General features: G+C 44.2%; 2 protein-coding genes across 2 annotated transcripts in view; one reads left to right on the plus strand and one right to left on the minus strand.

Annotated features, from left to right (window-relative positions):
* pgs1 (phosphatidylglycerophosphate synthase 1) overlaps positions 1-3,352 on the minus strand; it is a 104,530-nt gene extending 101,178 nt beyond the window's left edge. The window contains 1 exon segment of the mRNA XM_084322861.1: positions 3,243-3,352. Within this exon segment, the coding sequence (XP_084178987.1) occupies positions 3,243-3,349 (107 nt within the window). The 5' untranslated portion in view covers positions 3,350-3,352.
* Positions 3,353-4,213: 861 nt separating this feature from the next.
* socs3b (suppressor of cytokine signaling 3b) lies at positions 4,214-9,305 on the plus strand. Its single transcript, XM_084322682.1, has 3 exons — positions 4,214-4,404; positions 5,325-5,679; positions 6,201-9,305. The coding sequence occupies exons 2-3, from the start codon at positions 5,551-5,553 to the stop codon at positions 6,735-6,737; spliced, it is 666 nt and encodes a 221-aa protein (XP_084178808.1). The 5' UTR covers positions 4,214-4,404; positions 5,325-5,550; the 3' UTR covers positions 6,738-9,305.
* The last annotated feature ends 9,014 nt before the right edge of the window (positions 9,306-18,319 follow it).

The following is an 18,319-nucleotide window of genomic DNA, read 5'->3' on the forward strand; positions in this document are numbered from 1 at the left end:
TCCGGTATCGAATCCCAGTCTCAGCATTGCCTTCGGCTTGGGCCGGCCGTCGTACTGGCTCATTTGGCAGAGTCAGCGGGTGGAAGTCGATGGGTGGGGATTGGACGTTGTGGACAGCGACCCCTACAGGTCGGTTGGGAGACGCCTGCACAGCAGAGACAGGAAGTGGCGAGGGTAGTGTGAGCCTCCCATGCGTTACACCTCGCCAATGAGAGTCCACGCTGGCAGGCGAAAAGATGTGACAGGCTGCCTCCTCGTGTGCCAGAGGGAAACACGTGATGCAAGGCTTCTATCCTCTCTAGTACAACCGACCAGTGGGGGGCATAGTCGAGCAACGTTCAAGACAGGGGAGAATTGGATACACGAAATTGGGATGGGAGAAAAATAGAAAATAAGGAGAAAAAGTGGATAAAAAAAAGGACTGTTAATAAGAAAAAGAGATGTAGAGTTCTATACACAGTATGTACAATAATGGACCTCCCATACGCGTATCTTTCTATACATAGGCTACTCTGAATCATATTAATATTTTCATATATCGTTTTGTGCTTTTAGTTGTTGTTCATTTATTTGTATCTTCTTTTTGTATTCTTATTAGGGCTGGGCGCTTAATTGTCAATATCAGTTACGATTTTGTCTTCCCACGATCATGAAAACAAGATAAAACTATTTTATTTATAAAACTCGTTTTTACTTTGTTGTAAGTTGTAAATGCAGCACACCCTTCCTTCACAGCGGTGCGCTCAGTAGTCTCAGCTCGTGTTGAGAGGGAGCCACAGTGCGTTTCTCCAATTATTTTGAAACGTCTCTGGTAACTTGTAGAAGATGACAGAAAGGCAGCCTTCGGGTCGAGAAGAAAGGTAAAAGAAATGCAGTCGTATGATGTTCTCAAATCAATGAGTAATCATGTTTAATAATTGTGATTATGATTTTTGCCATAATGGAGCAGCCCTAGATTGTATAGTGTTATTCCTCTTTTACTGTATGAAGCACATTCTCAGGGGCTCATACAGAACCAAGCATTTCACTGTAATGTACCTTATATGTGACAAATAAAAACAAACTTGAAATTGAACTAGCCTATATCCTTTTGTTTTAGTGATTGTTGATTTATTTGTATCTTTTTTGTATTCTTATTTACCTTTTTTGTGTCCATTTCTTGACCTATTCATTGCCATGAGAGGTGCAATCAACAACAGTGACACAATATCCGCCACAGGGGAACAATTAAGGTTGTATCTTATCTTATCAAGTTCAACTGACCCCCAAACCATGTAAAATTTACCGTAAGTGTTCATCTACCATGAGTGGTAATTTACCGTCAGTAGTAAGATAGTGTGGTCGACTTGTAAACAGATGCTAAATCTTAGGGAGAAGATAATAACTCTTGATAAGACAAAATACAGCTTTCAGAGGCTCTATATCGCCTACAGCGAATGCATGTTTCCTTGTTGCTGCCAGAAAAAAAATCTTTTTGCTACGGTGCATGCAGCGAGAAGAGAAGCTATTAAATCAACGAGTGTAACAAAGAATGAGGAACACTTTACTGCCATGAAAACTAGTTTTGCAGATAGTAAGCCATGCAAGGCTCAAGACAGTAAATGATGAGTAGAAGTGTGTGTGTGTGTGTGTGTGTGTGTGTGTGTGTGTGTGTGTGTGTGTGTACTCAAACTCGATTCCTATAGGGCAGTGTTTCTCAGGGGGGGCGCAGAGGCATGACGGGGGGGGGCCTTGAGATTTATTGGATTCCAGAAAATTATCACTAAAGTGCTATCTGTTGCAGCTGCACTGTTCTCCATGAAAATACCATTTCTCAAAATCTGAAAATCATTATTTAATAAAACACAGAAAAGGATCACCAAGTTACTCTGGATAAAAAAAACTTTACATTGAGACAAAGCTTCCTGACACATCTCCATCCAAACTCTTGGAAGAACTCTTTGAAATCTCATCTGATACCACCTAGAGAGCTAGTTTCAGAGTGTGGTGCTGAGTACCAAGTATCTCATCTCATGGCCCACCAAGTATCTCATGATGCAGCAGTTAAGGTGTTGATACCATTCAGCACCACATACAGTATCTGTGTGAAGCTGGCTTTTCATCCATGACAGCTCTGAAAACAAAATATAGGGCCAATTTGAAAGGTCACGATATTGGTGTTATTTCAATAAATTTAAACATGGCCCATTTCATGACTATTTTGTTGGGGCGAGGGGGGGGGCAAAATATTTTGGTCCGCCAAAGGGGGGCCTGCCAGAAAAAGTTTGAGAAGCACTGCTTTAGGGGATTAGGAGCATGTGATTGGCTGAATGCCTTCTATTCTCTCCGTAAACACACACGCGCGCGCTTCGTCATCAAGCCAAGACCTTTACTTTAGAATCTCACTTCCTTATATCTTCACATTTACCACAATGTAATGCCTTTTACAATCAGCGACTTGTTCTCAATTTTATTCTTCTATCCACCTTGACTCGTGAGTAAAAAAAAATTAAAAATATATGAATCGTGTCAACCCATAAGCACCCAATTAGACTGCCACACCTGTCATTTCACAAACACGCGTGTACAGTACAGAGTACAGTACATGATTTGCCTTGATGGGACACCACTTGACGCTGCCCGAGTTAATACGAAAATGCACTGACTGCGCCAAGTTGGGTTTCTTTACGGAGCAAGAAGGAATTCCTAAAGCCGGTGCTTATAATGTTCTTTCAATTGATTGATTGATTGATTGATTGATTGATTGATTGATTGAAAACTTTATTAACAGATTGCATAATGGGTACAATACAGTACAGCTCAATACACACAATTGTTAAGGGGATGCAGACCAGAGAAAGACTTTCGTCTTGTTTACATCAGGGTCCCCCATTTTCAATTCATCGGGAGATGGGGTTGACGTTCACGCGAAAACCACGACGTGATCCATTATTATGTAACCTCTGCCAAAAAGAACATGTCGTCTCTGTGTTGTCAAACTATTGCCGTACACGCTCTCTAAACAATAATCGACAGATGCATGACACCGAACTCATCACAACACTGTTGTAATAATCTTACAACATGACGTTATAGAGGCGAGATGTGTGCTACAACAACGCTGCCTGGAGTCATCATTGCCAGCCTGCTCCCCGGAAGCATGCAGGCTCTCCGTCCACAACACAGTGTCGGGCTGCAGCGCTGCCTGTGGGACAGTATGTCATCCTGTCCTTTTGTCTCTCTGGATAGACGACGTTTCTTACCCTCTCCTTCTGTCCCGTGTGCGAAAGAATCTATCAGATATTCGGGTAAATACCCCAGCAAGGGCTGGTGAGTACACCAGCCTCCTCCAAGTCATGGGAGCCGCCATTGCTGCAGTCAGGGAGTTTGAAAAAACTTTATCGATAGTGGCTGTTTTTTACACGCGCAACCTGCATTCACCGGATCTGCGACAAAGGGTGACAGCCTGACAGGGGCGCTAGGGCGTAGCTATTACGATATATTAACCCCCCCCCCCTGTGTATTACTATGTATTTTGTCAATGCAACCTAAAAATATTCAAATTCATAAATTATTGGTGGTGTCACTCTGTACTATGATCTGCCTAAACGAGTTAAGTGCGGCCTCTAGTGGCTGAGTTCTTAACTAGATTGTGGTAACCCTAAAATTATGTGGCAATGTCAAATATCAGCATGCATTAAAACAATAGCTTAAAGTCCATACAAATTTAAGTTTTATATGATATATGTATTGTCCATGAGTGAACATTAATTAACATATCAGGAGGTATTAGCCTCATCCCAAAATGGAAGAATTGATCATTTGACTATATGATGAAACTATATAGGACTAAGACAACTCTATATTGTATGCTACAATAATAAGGGTTGCAATCAACAACATCAACTGTGTCATAATCATGGAGTATTCTGTACTCTGTCTGTCACATCTTCTGCTTTTAACTTTTTCACCTTGTCGAGAAGGGAACCCACCAGCAGCCAGTACCAGGAAACGGTCCGGTAAAGAAGGTCACACTGATTATTTATTGGCAATCTGCCAAGAGCGTGTGTGTGTGTGCGTGTGTGTGTCTGTGTGTGTGTGTGTGTGTGTGTGTGTGTGTGCATGTGTGTGGTGTGGTGTGTGCGTGTGTGTACGCGTGTATGTGTGTGTGTTTTTACTGGAACAGAGAGGAGGTGGGGCTTCGCTCACTGACTTTACTCACTGGCAACCTCAACCTACCTCTGTTCGCACGGAGTGGAGTTCCTTACTAAAAAATCATCACTACATTCCTCTGCATAGGAAGGCCCACGTAGGGACATATTCAGCAAATTGATGACTGAGTTAATAGTTTATCTAACACTACTCTCGGGGAGTTTGGATACATTTTCCCCTTACAAAGAGCAGCTGCGGTCCAGGATCTACAAGGTAGGTCGAGATGCATGAAAGAAGGACTCGTACTCAATGCAAACATTCAAGATATGAATGGATAGTGCAAATACACATGGTAATAGGCAACTATGCTATCTTACAAATATATACATTTTTGTTTAACTGTGCGGACTGCTGGCGCAGTGCAGCCATAGCCGTGTGCTGCTCAGTAGCCGAGCCTTTGCATTGCTCTACAATATAAAGTCAGAATGTGGTTCGACTTCAACAACAGGAGGAAATATGTTACACAGTGGCATTGGATCGTTCCGTTATTATGGCGCCTATAGCCGCCGCCGTTGTCCGGACACCTTCCCTCTGTTCCATTATAGCCTGCTTCCACCGAGCAGCCTATAGGCAGCAGCAGCGACAGTCTAGACGGGGGACGGGACATCCTATTCACAGTGAAACTGGAGAACGGGGCCTCTGTAAGCGCAAGTGAGCTGGGAACCGGGCTTATTTATTGAAAAGGCGCCGGACTCATTCACAGTGTCCCCGTTTTTTTAATCCCTTGCGGGACTCGCGATCGAAGACAATTGAAAACAATCAGGATCCAATTGCTGTCTGGCTGTACAGTGCAGTAGCAGCGCGACAGACAGATACTTCATTTTAAACTAAAAATAACCCACTTGCTTGTCTAAAATGCATTTTGTTATAATTATGATAATTGCATTTCATGAGAGTAAACTGAGAGCTTCCTTGTGGTTCGAATTCCTTGCTTATTTCTTAAGAGTTAAGTAGGCTAATTAAACACTAACGATATATTTGTGTCCATGTATTCCTGATATGTATTTTAAAACTGACAAATCATAAATTTTTGCAAAAGCATGAAATGCACTTTCATGTAGCCCTACTTATTTGTGCCATCGTTTGCTTTGTAATATCTAATGTATATCTTCTGTTTCTATGCCCCCGACCAGCTGTGTGTAGGTAGTCTCTCCAAGCCCCTCTCTGGATGCATCAGACCCCTCTGCCCCGGGGCCCTGGACCCGGTGTGTGAACCCCCCTCCCTCTCCCCTCTCTCCCCCTCTCACCTCTCCTTCCCTCCCTTCAACCCCCAACTCCCCTCCACCTGCTCCCGTCTCCCCTCCTGCTCTGGACCCCCTGCCTCTCAGCCGGCGGGCAGAGGCAGGGGGTCATGGCGCCATGGTAACCCTCAGCAGGCACAGCCCCGCCGCCATGAGCAACGTAACCTCCCCAGAGGGAAGGGGTCAAGGGTCAAACCTTACCCCCCACCGCTACAAACCCTTCAGCTCGCACGCACACTACCAACAGGTCAGTCACGCTGCATGGCATGCCGTGCTAAAGTTAGCAAGTTGCAGATGTAACTATAGGCTTCCTTGTAAGTCTACCCTGATTTGTGAGAGTTGAGGTAAACTAGTTGTGTGCACCTTCATTACCTCGTTGTAAACATTGATTTGTGAGAGTTGAGGTAAACTAGTCGTGTGCACCTTCATTACCTCGTTGTAAACAGTGATTCGTGAGAGTTGAGGTAAACTAGTCGTGTGCACCTTCATTACCTCGTTGTAAACAGTGATTTGTGAGAGTTGAGGTAAACTAGTCGTGTGCACCTTCATTACCTCGTTGTAAACAATGATTTATGAGAGTTGAGGTAAACTAGTAGTGTGCACCTTCATTACCTCGTTGTAAACAATGATTTATGAGAGTTGAGGTAAACTAGTCGTGTGCACCTTCATTACCTCGTTGTAAACAGTGATTCATGTCGTCTGACTAATAGTAAAGTTGTGGTGGATGAGCCGTGGTAAAGGCATGGTTCCTCCCCCTCCTGTCTCCAGGTGATGTGTGCGCTGCGTAAGCTCCAGGAGAGTGGCTTCTACTGGGGGGCAGTGGGGGGCCGAGAGGCCAGCTCCCTCCTGCGCTCGGAATCCCCCGGCACCTTCCTGATCCGAGACTCTTCTGACCACCACCACTTCTTCACCCTCTCCGTCCAGACGTCCCGGGGAACCAAGAACCTGCGTATCCACAGCGAAGGAGGGGGCTTCTTCCTACAGCCAGACCCTCGCAGCACTCACGAACCTCCACAGTTCGACTGCGTGCTCAAACTCATAGCCCACTACATGGGGAAAGGGACAGACGGCAGAGGCGAGAGGGAAGGACAAGCAGGGGGCGCGACGGGGGGCAGCGCGTACCTGATCCACACCGGAGGGGAGAGGGTTCCCCTGGAGCTGCAGCGACCCCTGTCCTCGTCGCTGTCCACTCTGCAGCACCTGTGCAGGAAGACCCTGAACGGGCGCCTGGGGGGCTTGGAGCGGACGGAGCAGCTCCCACACACACTCAGAGACTTCTTGGAGGAGTACGATGCTCCCATCTGACAGATTGGGACTGGGCTACAGGCGTTCCACTCCCAGACTGACTGTCTGGGACAAGACAGTGACAACAGTTCTCACTGTGTATGTGTGTGAAATGTGTGTCACTTATAGGAAACGAACACAGTTAGCCTTAGATATATCTGATGATCAGAGGTAATTGTGAAGTCAGTTTTCCTTAGCGGCAGAGAACCTGAACGAGGGTAGGCCAAGCTGACCCTAGATCTGTGCTTCAGCACAGACGGACAGCATCTAACCCTGAGCCTTTAACCGCCCAGTGTTCTGGGAAGAGAAGCGTCATCTGGGTAACCATGGATACCTTATTCGTTTCCCTTCCCAAAACTGACCGATGAAGCAAGAGGTCAAAGGTCAAAGCCTCCTTTGACTGGCTCAGACGCAGAGCAGAGTCTCGTAGTAGATTAACCTGATTGGTCGATGTTAACGATGACAGTGACGGCATGATCAATACGCCACAGTGGTCCCTGTGGGTTTTGTGTGCTGAGGATTCCTCTCCTCTCCTCTGCTCTCCTCAAATCTCATCTCCCCCCCCCCATCTCCCCCTCCCCCTTTTGCCTGCTGTCCTCTCTTCTCTCCTGCTCCTCCAGGTTGACATTTAAAAGCATCTGGATCACTGGACCAGAGGGAGAGAGAGAGAGAGCAAAGACCAGGGAGGCTGAGAGAGAGAGAAGGAGGGAAGGAGTCAGGAGGAATAGGCAAAGTCCAAGAGAGGGGGGGGGCAAAGGAGAGCAGAGAGAGTATTTGTTTGTCTGTGTGTGTGTGTGTGTCCGTGTGTTGTGTGTGTGTCCGTGTGTGTGTTAGTTGTGGTAGTGCACACATTTCCATAGCTGCTTGCCAGGCAGCATTGCCTCATAGAGGGTGTGGGGCGATCCTGCCTGGAGACACCCACCAGCCTCACATGCACATGTGTGTGTGCGCACACACACACACACAGGTAGGATTTATCAGAGTGCAGCATATTATGCTTCTGTATTAGAAAAAAGAATACGTCTATAATGACAAGAGGCCATTCGGTGAACGCTTTTATTCAAAGGGCCTTATAGCACACTGTCCGTGAGTGCATTCAGCCTTGTAGCATGAAGGAGCATCTTCTCCCTTTGTTCCTTTGTTACCATCACACCTCCCTCTCACTCTTTCTCACCCCCCTCTCTCTTTCTCTCTCTCACCCCCCCCCATCTCTCTCTCCTCGAGTACATGTGTTTTGACAGAGAGCGGACTGTTGTTCCTGAGACAAAAGGCTTGGCGGGGGACCAAAGCAAACAGTAGACCTTATTTTAGTTCAGTCTGGCTGTAAAAATAACAACAACTACACTGTTAAGGGCTGATGATGAGGATCTTTTAGGAGTGAAGATGACTATGGGAGAGAGGGGGGGGATTGAATGTAGGTAAAGGAGAGCGGGAAATAGGATTAGGAAGGGGAGAGAGATGGGGGAGGAGACATACTGGTATACTGAGAGAAAAAAAGAGAAGAGAAAAAAAAGATCATGATGGATGTTCCAGACTGAGCGGAAATCATATAACTCAACAGGATGTTGCTCCTGTAGATGCAAAGCCAGATTTACTCTGAGACTTGAGTCCCAGTCCAGAATAGGGCCGTCAATACCCGTGGCATTCACTGGCACAGATTACACCCTATTCCTGGACTGAAAAATTATCATTTGAATGGGAATCTCCATCAGTATAAATGCCTTAGCCTTGGCCTTTATGATTAATCCTGTCTGTGAAGTCAACTCATGGGGTTTCCTTTCAACATTACCTCTGTTAAACGTGTGTGTGTGTGTGTGCGCGCACGTGTGTGTGTGTGTGTGCGCGCACGTGTGTGTGTGCGTGCACGCGTGTGTGTGTGTGTGTCTGAGAGAGAGTGTGAGACATATAAAACTGCTCCAGCCCTCCCATTCTCTCCTATCAGTGACCATGAAGGAGATGAGGATGTAGGAGATAGGGGAGGGAAGGAACTGTGATGTGGCCTATTCAGCAGCAGCCTCACAGAGCTCAGCAAACCTCCCTTCATTACCTCTAGACCAGGGTCATGCAGTTGGGTTTGTCTCCCTGATTGTAAAGGGAATGAATGCAAGTCTTCCTGATAGTGATTCATTAAAGACTTTCTTTTATACACAAAACTCAGACTTGGATTAGATCAAAACCGTTATGGTATTTATGTTATTATGGTGTCTTTTTTTTTTTTACACTTCCCATATCAAGCTGAGATGATACGAGTCCGCCGATGGACGCATTCAAATGCAGACTTGTTTTGTGATCTCCTTCGACAACACAAACGTTTGCATAAATATCAACCCGCAGCTTTGATCCAATCCCAGTCTTTTTATTAGATCATTAACACCAAGTTCACATGTGTCAAAGCAACAAATCACACGTGTATGTTTAATCATCTGTCTTTTATAAAGACATCCTCACAAAGGCTGGCCACAAGTCTGGCAAACACAAGCTGTAATATCCTAAATGAAAGAAAGAAAGAAAAAAAAACGCATTACAAAAATAAATGAAAGGACCTTTGCACATATTTATATTTCTAAAATATTTCAATAATTTATATTAAAGAGCACTATTTTTACAAAATGAAATCGATTTCCACTGTGTCTTCATTTGTGTTCCTGTATTCTCATACTACTGTATAGTCTTAAAATCCCCTCCACCCAAAAGCATGGATTTCTTATGGTTAACTCTTCTTGGAGGCATGGCTTTGACTGTACAGATTGTTGTTTGTGCAGAACTTGTCACCAGAGAGCTTTTTTTTTCTTTTTACATTCTTTCCCTGGAGGGAAGGATTTCTTCCCAGAAATCGGAGTTGCATGTGTGATGTCACTAATAGGCTGAACCTATCATGATCCAATAAATGGTGACTTGACACCTTTAGCTTCAGCTTACACGGAAAGCTGAGTAGGTATTGACATGTCTTGAAAGAATGTAAGCTGCAGACTTCTTGTTGTCTGGAATTCTTATTATTGGATGCTTGTTGCCAATTAGCATATTCACGGCTCCTTACATTCTCAATTGAGGGTAAACACATTTTCAGTAGTTCATTGAACAATTTGGTGGAAAAAACATTTATACAAATTTTCATTCAATATAGAACATTTCTGAGGGTTTAAAATACACCTGAAGGGGATCTTCAACACAGAATGTATTCTTCCAAACTGAACACGTGTTACGAGTGAAAAACAACACACAACATATATTAATAGTAACCTAATTTGTGTTGTTTACCAACACACCTGTAACACACCTCTATGTGTTCAGTTACATTGTACTGTACTTCCCCCCCCCCCCCCCCACTCTCTCTCTCTCTCTCTCTTTCTCCCTCAGAGAGATTGAGTCGATATTGACCGGAATAGGGCCATATCGTACAGTTAATATTCTTATCAGTATTTCATCCATTTTTCTTATCTGTATTTCATTATTGAAAATAAGGATTTCCTGGTTAAACAAAGAAGTGTTTATTCAGCCAGCGGCCAGTAGCTTATAAAGCCATACAGTACAGAGTTTAGCATGAGGATACACATTGATGCAGTTCCCGGTCTGTAGAACCGGCTATTCAAAAAATGAAAGAAGAAAAAAAACACTGCAATCATCAGTGTTTTCTCCTACACTGGTGCATTATGGGTAAATTCCATAGACATCAGTGAGCGTATGTGAGGGTGAGGGGACTAGGAGCAGTTTCTGAATTTAGCTATACTGCGCATGTGCACACACACAGCACAACATCTGCAAAACACAATAGAGGGATTCCCAGATGCACAGAGGCATTGAGTTGTTTTAGGTCCATACCTCTTTCAGGCATACTATACTCTCTCTCTCTCTCTCTCTCTCTCTCTCTCTCTCTCTCTGTGTGTCTTACACACACACACACATGGACACAGCAGTCAGTGTGCAGCAGACTCACTTTGGGGTGGACCTAACTGGAAAGGAATGCAACAGGGTTTTATACATCCTGCCTCAGGGGCTGAGAGAGGAACCCGTGCTGCACTGGAGAGAGAGAGAGAGTGTGTGTGTGTATATGCATGAGTGTGAGTGTATGTGTGTTTATGTGTTTGTGTGCTTGGCGGGGGGGGGGGGTGCGTGTGTATGTGTGTAAGTGAGAAAGGTCAAATAGGTGAAAGGACCCACGTGGGGAAGATTTATGATGGTCTGTGGTTTTACAGTATGCGGCCAATATGTGTGTGTGTGTGTGTGTGTGTTTGAGAGAGGGGGTGTTATCTAGATAGATAACGCAGTAAAATGAAGCATGAGGAGACTCTTCACCCTCTCTCTTCTTGCTCCCTCTCCTCCTATTGTACTCATACACACACACACATACATACACATACATACACAGATACACACACATACATACACGCATACACACATATATAAACACACAAACACATACACAAATGTATACACACGCACACACATACACAAACATACACACACGTACACAAACATACACGCACACACACATACACACACACGGTTCCCATTCCCTGCATTCCTTGTGTTCTGTCTGAGGCGGGCTTCCAGGAAAGAGGCACTTTAATTGAGTTGAGTTTTTACGGCTTGCCTGGTGTGAGTGTGTGTGTGAGAGAGAGGGCAAATTAGTGTCTTTGTGTGTGTGAGTGAGTGTGTGTGTGTGTGTGTGTGTGTGTGTGTGTGTGTGTGTGTGTGTGTGTGTGTGAGAGAGAGGGCAAATTAGTGTCTTTGTGTGTGTGAGTGAGTGTGTGTGTGTGTGTGTGAGTGTGTGTCTGAGAGAGACAAGGGGTAGGGAGAGAGAGAGAGATGAGAGAGAAACGGTGAATGAGAGGGGGGAGGGAGACAGATAGAGTGAGAATGAGAAAGAAAAGATACACTGCAAACAAATATCCACCTTGAGTAATTTAACTCATTGAGTGTTCCCAAATTTTCCCAAAACAAGTGAAAATATTTTGCCAATGAGATGAAATTACTGCACGCGGTTCAATGGTTTCTCTCAAAACAAGCAACTTAATCTTGAAACTAAATAACTGGTCTACCTTATTTCAAGGTTTTGTCAATACAATTGACATTTATTTTCCATTTCTTGGAACAAGTATAATCACCTCATTCCATTGGTAGATTATTTAAGATTGTAAAACTCAATACAAAGAACATTTTATTTGTTTTGCAGTGTAGAGAAATGGAGAGGGGGAAGGGGGCAGAGAGAGGGATGGAGAGAGAGAGAGATGGGGGACACAACAGATTGTAAGCAGAGTGGTGAAGGCGACTGGGATATTGAGGGGAAGGGCAATAGAGATGTGAAACCGTAGTTGAGGTTTCCCGCTCCTAGAAAACACTGACACTGAGTTTTGAGTTTTGAATAACAATAAACCACCAACCATACACACGTCACACACACACAGGCACGCACTGGGTATTGCTATCCGTCGACATTTCATTGACTTTCCATAACCCCTTACCGTAACTTTGTTGTTGATCTGATCAAGTTAGAAATCCTCATTATTATTGGCGGGAGGTGGGAGGTTTTCAGTAAGGCCAGGATTAAGGTAGTTTATCAAACAACCTTTTAGGTGAAAATTATGGGGACTTCTGGCTTTGCAGCTTGACAAAATGTCCCCACAACACAGAATGTCCTCACAAGAAAGATAGACTGTCTCCGTCCTCTTGGTCCTCATAAGAATAGCTATGCTTGTACACACTTGTAAGCAAACAATTGCTTGCTTGGGCACAGCATTTAATTAACTTGTAGAGGTGGATGGGTGGATTCTGGTTGAAGCTACAAAACTCCACACCCTTACAAGGGGCAAGGTAAGGCATTTATCTTCTCCGTGGTGAGGGTTGGCGGACACTCAGGAAACAGACATGTGAGTTTTTTGTTGATTTACAGTATTTTGGTTCCTTAGTTCCCTATTATGACGAATCCAGGAAAAACGCACATCTGTGTGCGTTTGTAATGACGCACTTCAAAAGACAAACAGAAACAATGACTCCCTCCCAATATTAAACTAAAATAGCCTCTCTCTCTCTCTCTCTCTCTCTCTCTCTCTCTCACACACACACACACACATGCACATATACTTGTTTATGTGAAATATGGGGACATTACATAGGCATACATGGATTCTGTAATTAACATTAACACTACAATAGCTTGTCAAACTAAATCAGGAAGTAACAAATGTCCCCATTTGGTAGCGTGTCCTGATTTTGTGAGTGTAGAGACACACACACAGACACACGTGCACAACTTATAATGACTAATTTAATTCCCCCCATATAGTGGTTTAATAGTAGTGTCGGCTTTTAGGGCAGGACACTCCTCTTCTGAGTCGTGCTGTGAGAGACGAGAGAGACTCTTTCCACAGTGATTCATTATGGGTGATGACTGGCTCTGTCCGTTTCACTCAAAGAGTCCCTCCTCCAAGGAAAACATCCATTCTTTTCTTCAACACTCTCCCGAAGAGTCGCCCCCTCAAGCCACACAACAAGTCCCTAAAGTGGCTCCAGCCTTCAGACCTCTGGCGTGAGTTAACGCCGAGCATTTCATTCAACAAGTCGGAGGGAATTTGCACCAATTTGTGCAGCGACATTGTTTTGACAACAGTTTACGATCAAGATCAAGGACCCCCCCCACACACACACACACACCTCCCAATAATCTTCACATGGACTGATACAAATCAAAACATCACAGTCCTTTTCATTGCTTCCCGAAAGTGTATTGCATTCACGCCAACATCAACAGTGATGAAATTAAATGTGAAAAGATTTAATTTCATAGAATGGTAGAAATATGCTCTGCAACACACAGTGTTGGGGTTTCCAGGAAGGGTCTTTGGTTTGCTGATTATTTCTTCCAGGAAGGATCTCGGTTGGCCGATCAGCGCTTATAGGAAAGGCGTTTGGTCGGCCCATCAGCAGTAGTATTGTCACAGCCGGTTCTGATAAACTCACACCAGCTTCCAGGAAACCAGAGATTTACCCTACAGCATTCCATCATTCCTCAGCATCAGCAGACAGAGAGAGAGAGAGAGAGAGAGAGAGAGAGAGAGAGAGAGAGAGAGAGAGAGAGAGAGAGAGAGAGAGAGGGAGAGAGAGGGAGAGGGGAGGAGGAGAGAGAGAATGGGGCATAATAGGGACACAGATCAATAAAAACCATATGGGAGGCATACAGATGATCATATCCACTTGAAAATATGTGCATGCGGGTCCACACAGGCATACATAAACACATACACATACAGGGAGGATGATATGCATGCAAACACACCATAGGTCCTGGATAAATAGACTAGTCATAGTGACTAATTTCATTTCCCCACATACACACACATAAACGTGCGCACATGTGTACACACACACACCCACAGAGAAAGAGAGATTACGCAAACTGTTTCCCATAATACCTGGATAGCTTAGAGGTGGGGTGTGCCAACTCCCTTGTCAGTGTACTCCCTTGTCAGTGTACAGTGTTTGGAAGAGTAATTATCTACTATCTGACGGGCAGACCACAGTATGTGCGCCTAAGGAGCTGTGTGTCAGACAGACTGGTCAGCAACACCGGGGCCCCACAGGGGACAGTACTCCTCTCTCCCTTCCTCTTCACCGTCTACACCAACGACTTCCACTATTGGTCAGAGTCCTGTCACCTTCAGAAGTTTTCTGATGACTCTGCGTCTGCGATAGTGGGATGTATAAAGGACGGTGACGAGAGGGAATACCGGGAACTGGTAGTGGACTTCGTCACATGGTGCGATAAAAACCACCTGCAGCTAAATGTGGCAAAGACCAGGGAACTGGTGGTGGAGCTGGGGAGGAGGAGGAGTGCACCTGTGACCCCCGTTTCCATCAGGGGAGTCGATGTGGACATGGTTGAGGAGTACAAATACCTCGGTGTGCACATCGACAACAAACTGAACGGGTCAAAACACGCAGAGGCACTGTACAAGAAGGACAGAGCCGACTCTACTTCCTCAGAAGGCTGAGATCCTTCAATGTCTGTACAAGGATGTTGAGGATGTTCTATGAGTCAGTGGTGGCGGGCGCCTTCTTGTACGCTGTGACCTGCTGGGGCAGCGGACTGAGAGCAGGGGACACAAACAGGCTGGATAAGCTGGTCAGGAGGAGGAGCCTTGCTAAGCTCCAGGCCATCAGGGAAAACCCCTCCCACCCACTATACACAGACTTGGCTGACAGGAGGAGCATGTTCAGTGCTAGGCTCACACTACCTAAATGCAGCACTGAACGGCACAGGAAGTCCTTCATTCCAACAGCCATCAGACTATACAATGCATCACTGTGCCTCACTGCATCACTGAGCACAGAGTAACAGTTACCATCTTCCTGGACTCTTAGGCCCAGTCCACACGATCACGAGTATTTTTGACACAGAGGTTTTAAAAAAAATAAACCTCCGTACACACAGTGGTTTAAAAAAATAACCACATACTCACGGCAACTGTAAAACCCGGCTGCCTATTCTTTATTCTCAGCGGAAGAGTGCTGCCGAGTGCTTCCGCGTTTTCCCTGATTGGCTGCGACACGCCCCGCGGCAGCCGCAGAGCGGAGCGGCAGAGCTTGCGGCATTATGTAGCCGTAATCCCAGATGTTTTTCATTCGATGCTTAGCTCAACTGGTATGCCGCCGTGCTGTGGATCCTGCGGTCCGTTGGTGACAAGTTCGATTCCCTTCAATTTTTTTTTAACATGCATTCTTTCGCCGGTTAAGTTTAGGCATGTTAACTTTAAGCATTGTTTTCGGAGTTGGTTATGGTTATGGTTAAGGTTAGGCATTGTTTCGGAGTTGGTTAAGGTTAGAAGGGTTAAGTTTAGGCGCTGTTAAGGAGCTGGTTAAGGTTAGAGTTTGTCTTAGAGAATGGCAATATTCTTTCGGAGTTGGTTATGGTTAAGGTTAAGGTTAGGCATTGTTTCGGAGTTGGTTAAGGTTAGAAGGGTTAAGTTTAGGCACTGTTAAGGAGATGGTTAAGGTTAGAGTTTGTCTTAGAGAATGGCAATAGACAGCCTATTTCCGCACTGCCGCTCTCTCGCGCTGCCGCGGTCACATGGGCGTCGCAGCCAATCAGGGAAAACGCGGAAGCACGCGACGCACTCTTCCACTGGGAATAAGCTACACGCAACCCGGCTACCGAGTGATGTAATATACATGTAGTACAATGCCAAAGCAATAGGTGGCGATGTAGTTCAAACATGAAGGCCATTTCAACCAATCAGAAGGGTTGAACACCTGTGGTATCTTTGACTGTGTATTTCATAACTAATATGTGTGAATAATTAGAAAACCATATGCAAAACACTGGTGTGCTCTAAGGAGGGATATTAGCGTGACTGTTTGAGCCCCTATGAAACCCCAACTGTTGATGAAACTGTATTCAGGAGACAGCCAACAAACCCCCACTCTAAACAGATGTACTCAACTAGAACAAAGGGAACTGGAAAGTCACACCCACAGAAGGAACAGTCACTCACCCCACTCTAAACAAGATGTATTCTTGTTAGCAGATTTCAGCAAAGACCAGCCTAGACTGGCTAACAAGAAGAATGTGCTTACAGAATGATAAGACAAACTAATTCAACTGACCATATTAGATAAAAGAATATTTGAATGTCATTTAGAATGTCAATCTGGTTATGAAGGTAATAGAGTGTCAGTTCACTCTTGATGTAAACCATATATATAGAAAATAGGGCTTAATCACCAAAGCTTAGTCTGGTAAAATACATATCAAGTTATCTATTAATCAACTGTTTAGTATCAAAATGTAAGCTAAAGAGTAAAACTGTGATAATACTGAAGAGTGTAATTCATATACACTAGAGATACTTTGTAAAATGTTTAAGTGGAATACCCCCTGGACTGAGAAGACCTGAGCAGCAAAGGAGGGGGCCAAAAGCAGACCCCCCTATGTTTGCTGTAGGAGACCCCAAAGAAGAAGACAGGGGGGCGGGTACGCCCTCCCAGAAGACAAATCTAATTGGACCAAAACGTATTATTAGACTGTTATTATTAGTGGAAATAAGAGTATATAAGAGAGAGCACGGTGTTAGGGAGACAGGCCAGCCCCTCTGGGGACTGCGTCCTCTCTCAACCGATCCACCCACCCACAGACTGCTGATTTGCATGTGAGTAAATCATGGGAAACACCATTTGTTGTTTAAAGTTTAGTGTAATCCTTAATATCTGAAACCAGGTTTACTCATGTGTAAATGCTCAGTAAGATTCTCTATTTCATTGATGTTAACATGAATACTGTTTTATGTACAGACTAGGTTTGATGTGCAAACCTTATTAAGCCTTTGTACAAACATGTGTTTGATGTACTATGAAATAATCCTTGTATGTAAAAAGCAACCTTCTAATTCACTCTGAGCCCTTTGGCAAAATAAATCAGACTTGAGTTGAACTATAGTTCCTTTTTGTCTGGCCTGCACAGTTTATTTCTCTATCAGTAGAGAAGACCATTCTATCATTATGACCTTCTTCCTTTTCCAGATAGCAATCTCATTGTACTGCAAATAACCTTGGGTATTGATTAGGAATACACGACACACGTCACTACGTTATAACGTCCTGTCCACAAAACAGAAACCCGCCATCTTTAAATTGCTCGCTTGACATTAACATTAGCATTCATTATTTGTTTGCAACAAGAACAAAGTGCAATAAACAAAAAAGGATACATTCACTGTGTGTTCTGCCGCATTTGTTGATGAAACAAAACCAACATCAACACAATTTACCACCAAGACCGGAGAGTTTAGTCTCACAAAAAGATCGCCGATTTTGTTAGCTTACGTGCTAATGTGATTGGGATTTGCCATTATAATAGTTAGCATTGCGACTAGCGTACATTAGCGTAGTAACGTTACACATGGGAGACTATCTTGCTGGACACAAACATTGTTGATATAGCAGTCTGGTTAATGTTGTTATATCGCTCACTATTGATTGCACTAGTAACGTTAACGCTAGTAGAATGAATGGATGAAAACTTTATTTAACAGATTGCAGAATGGGTACAATACAATACGGCTCAATACAAACAATTGTTAAGGGGATGCAGACCAGAAAAATACTTTCGTCTTGTTTACATCAGGGACCCCCGATATCGTTTGTTACAATCATTTTCATATAACGCTACTTGCGACAGCTCTGCCATAAACATTGGAAATAATCTCGGTTACTATGTCCACACACAAACACTGAAACCGGGATGCGCCAAAAACTTCACCCTGGACTCTGGTTTTAAATGAGCGCGTTGCAGTGTTCCAAAAACCCGGTTGCATGTGGACGAACAGTGCAACTGCGCACATTAAATCACGGTTACATAAAATCCTGCGTCCGTGTGGACAGGGCCTTACTTTTGAAACAGCACTGTGCAATATTACACCTACTGTAGACCTCAGTATATCTTTACTGTATTTATTTACTGTATATTTTATTCCATTTTATTCTATTTAATTCTATTCTTATCTTAGGCAATTTGATTTGTTTTGTTATTCTTATTCATGACCTGTTCTGTCTAAATGTTTAATGTTGAGCGATTTGCAGTGTCAAATTTCCCTCGGGATAATAAAAGTATT

The sequence above is a fragment of the Notolepis coatsorum genome, assembly GCF_963971535.1.
Source record: "Notolepis coatsorum genome assembly, chromosome: 10".
NCBI classification, from domain to species: domain Eukaryota; kingdom Metazoa; phylum Chordata; class Actinopteri; order Aulopiformes; family Paralepididae; genus Notolepis; species Notolepis coatsorum.

Bases quoted from the DNA above. Each gene is read 5' to 3' on its own strand.
- socs3b (XM_084322682.1), top strand. From the start codon at position 5,551: ATGGTAACCCTCAGCAGGCACAGCCCCGCCGCCATGAGCAACGTAACC. The intron at 5,680-6,200 runs GTCAGTCACGCT...TCCTGTCTCCAG, and splicing joins CGCACGCACACTACCAACAG to GTGATGTGTGCGCTGCGTAA.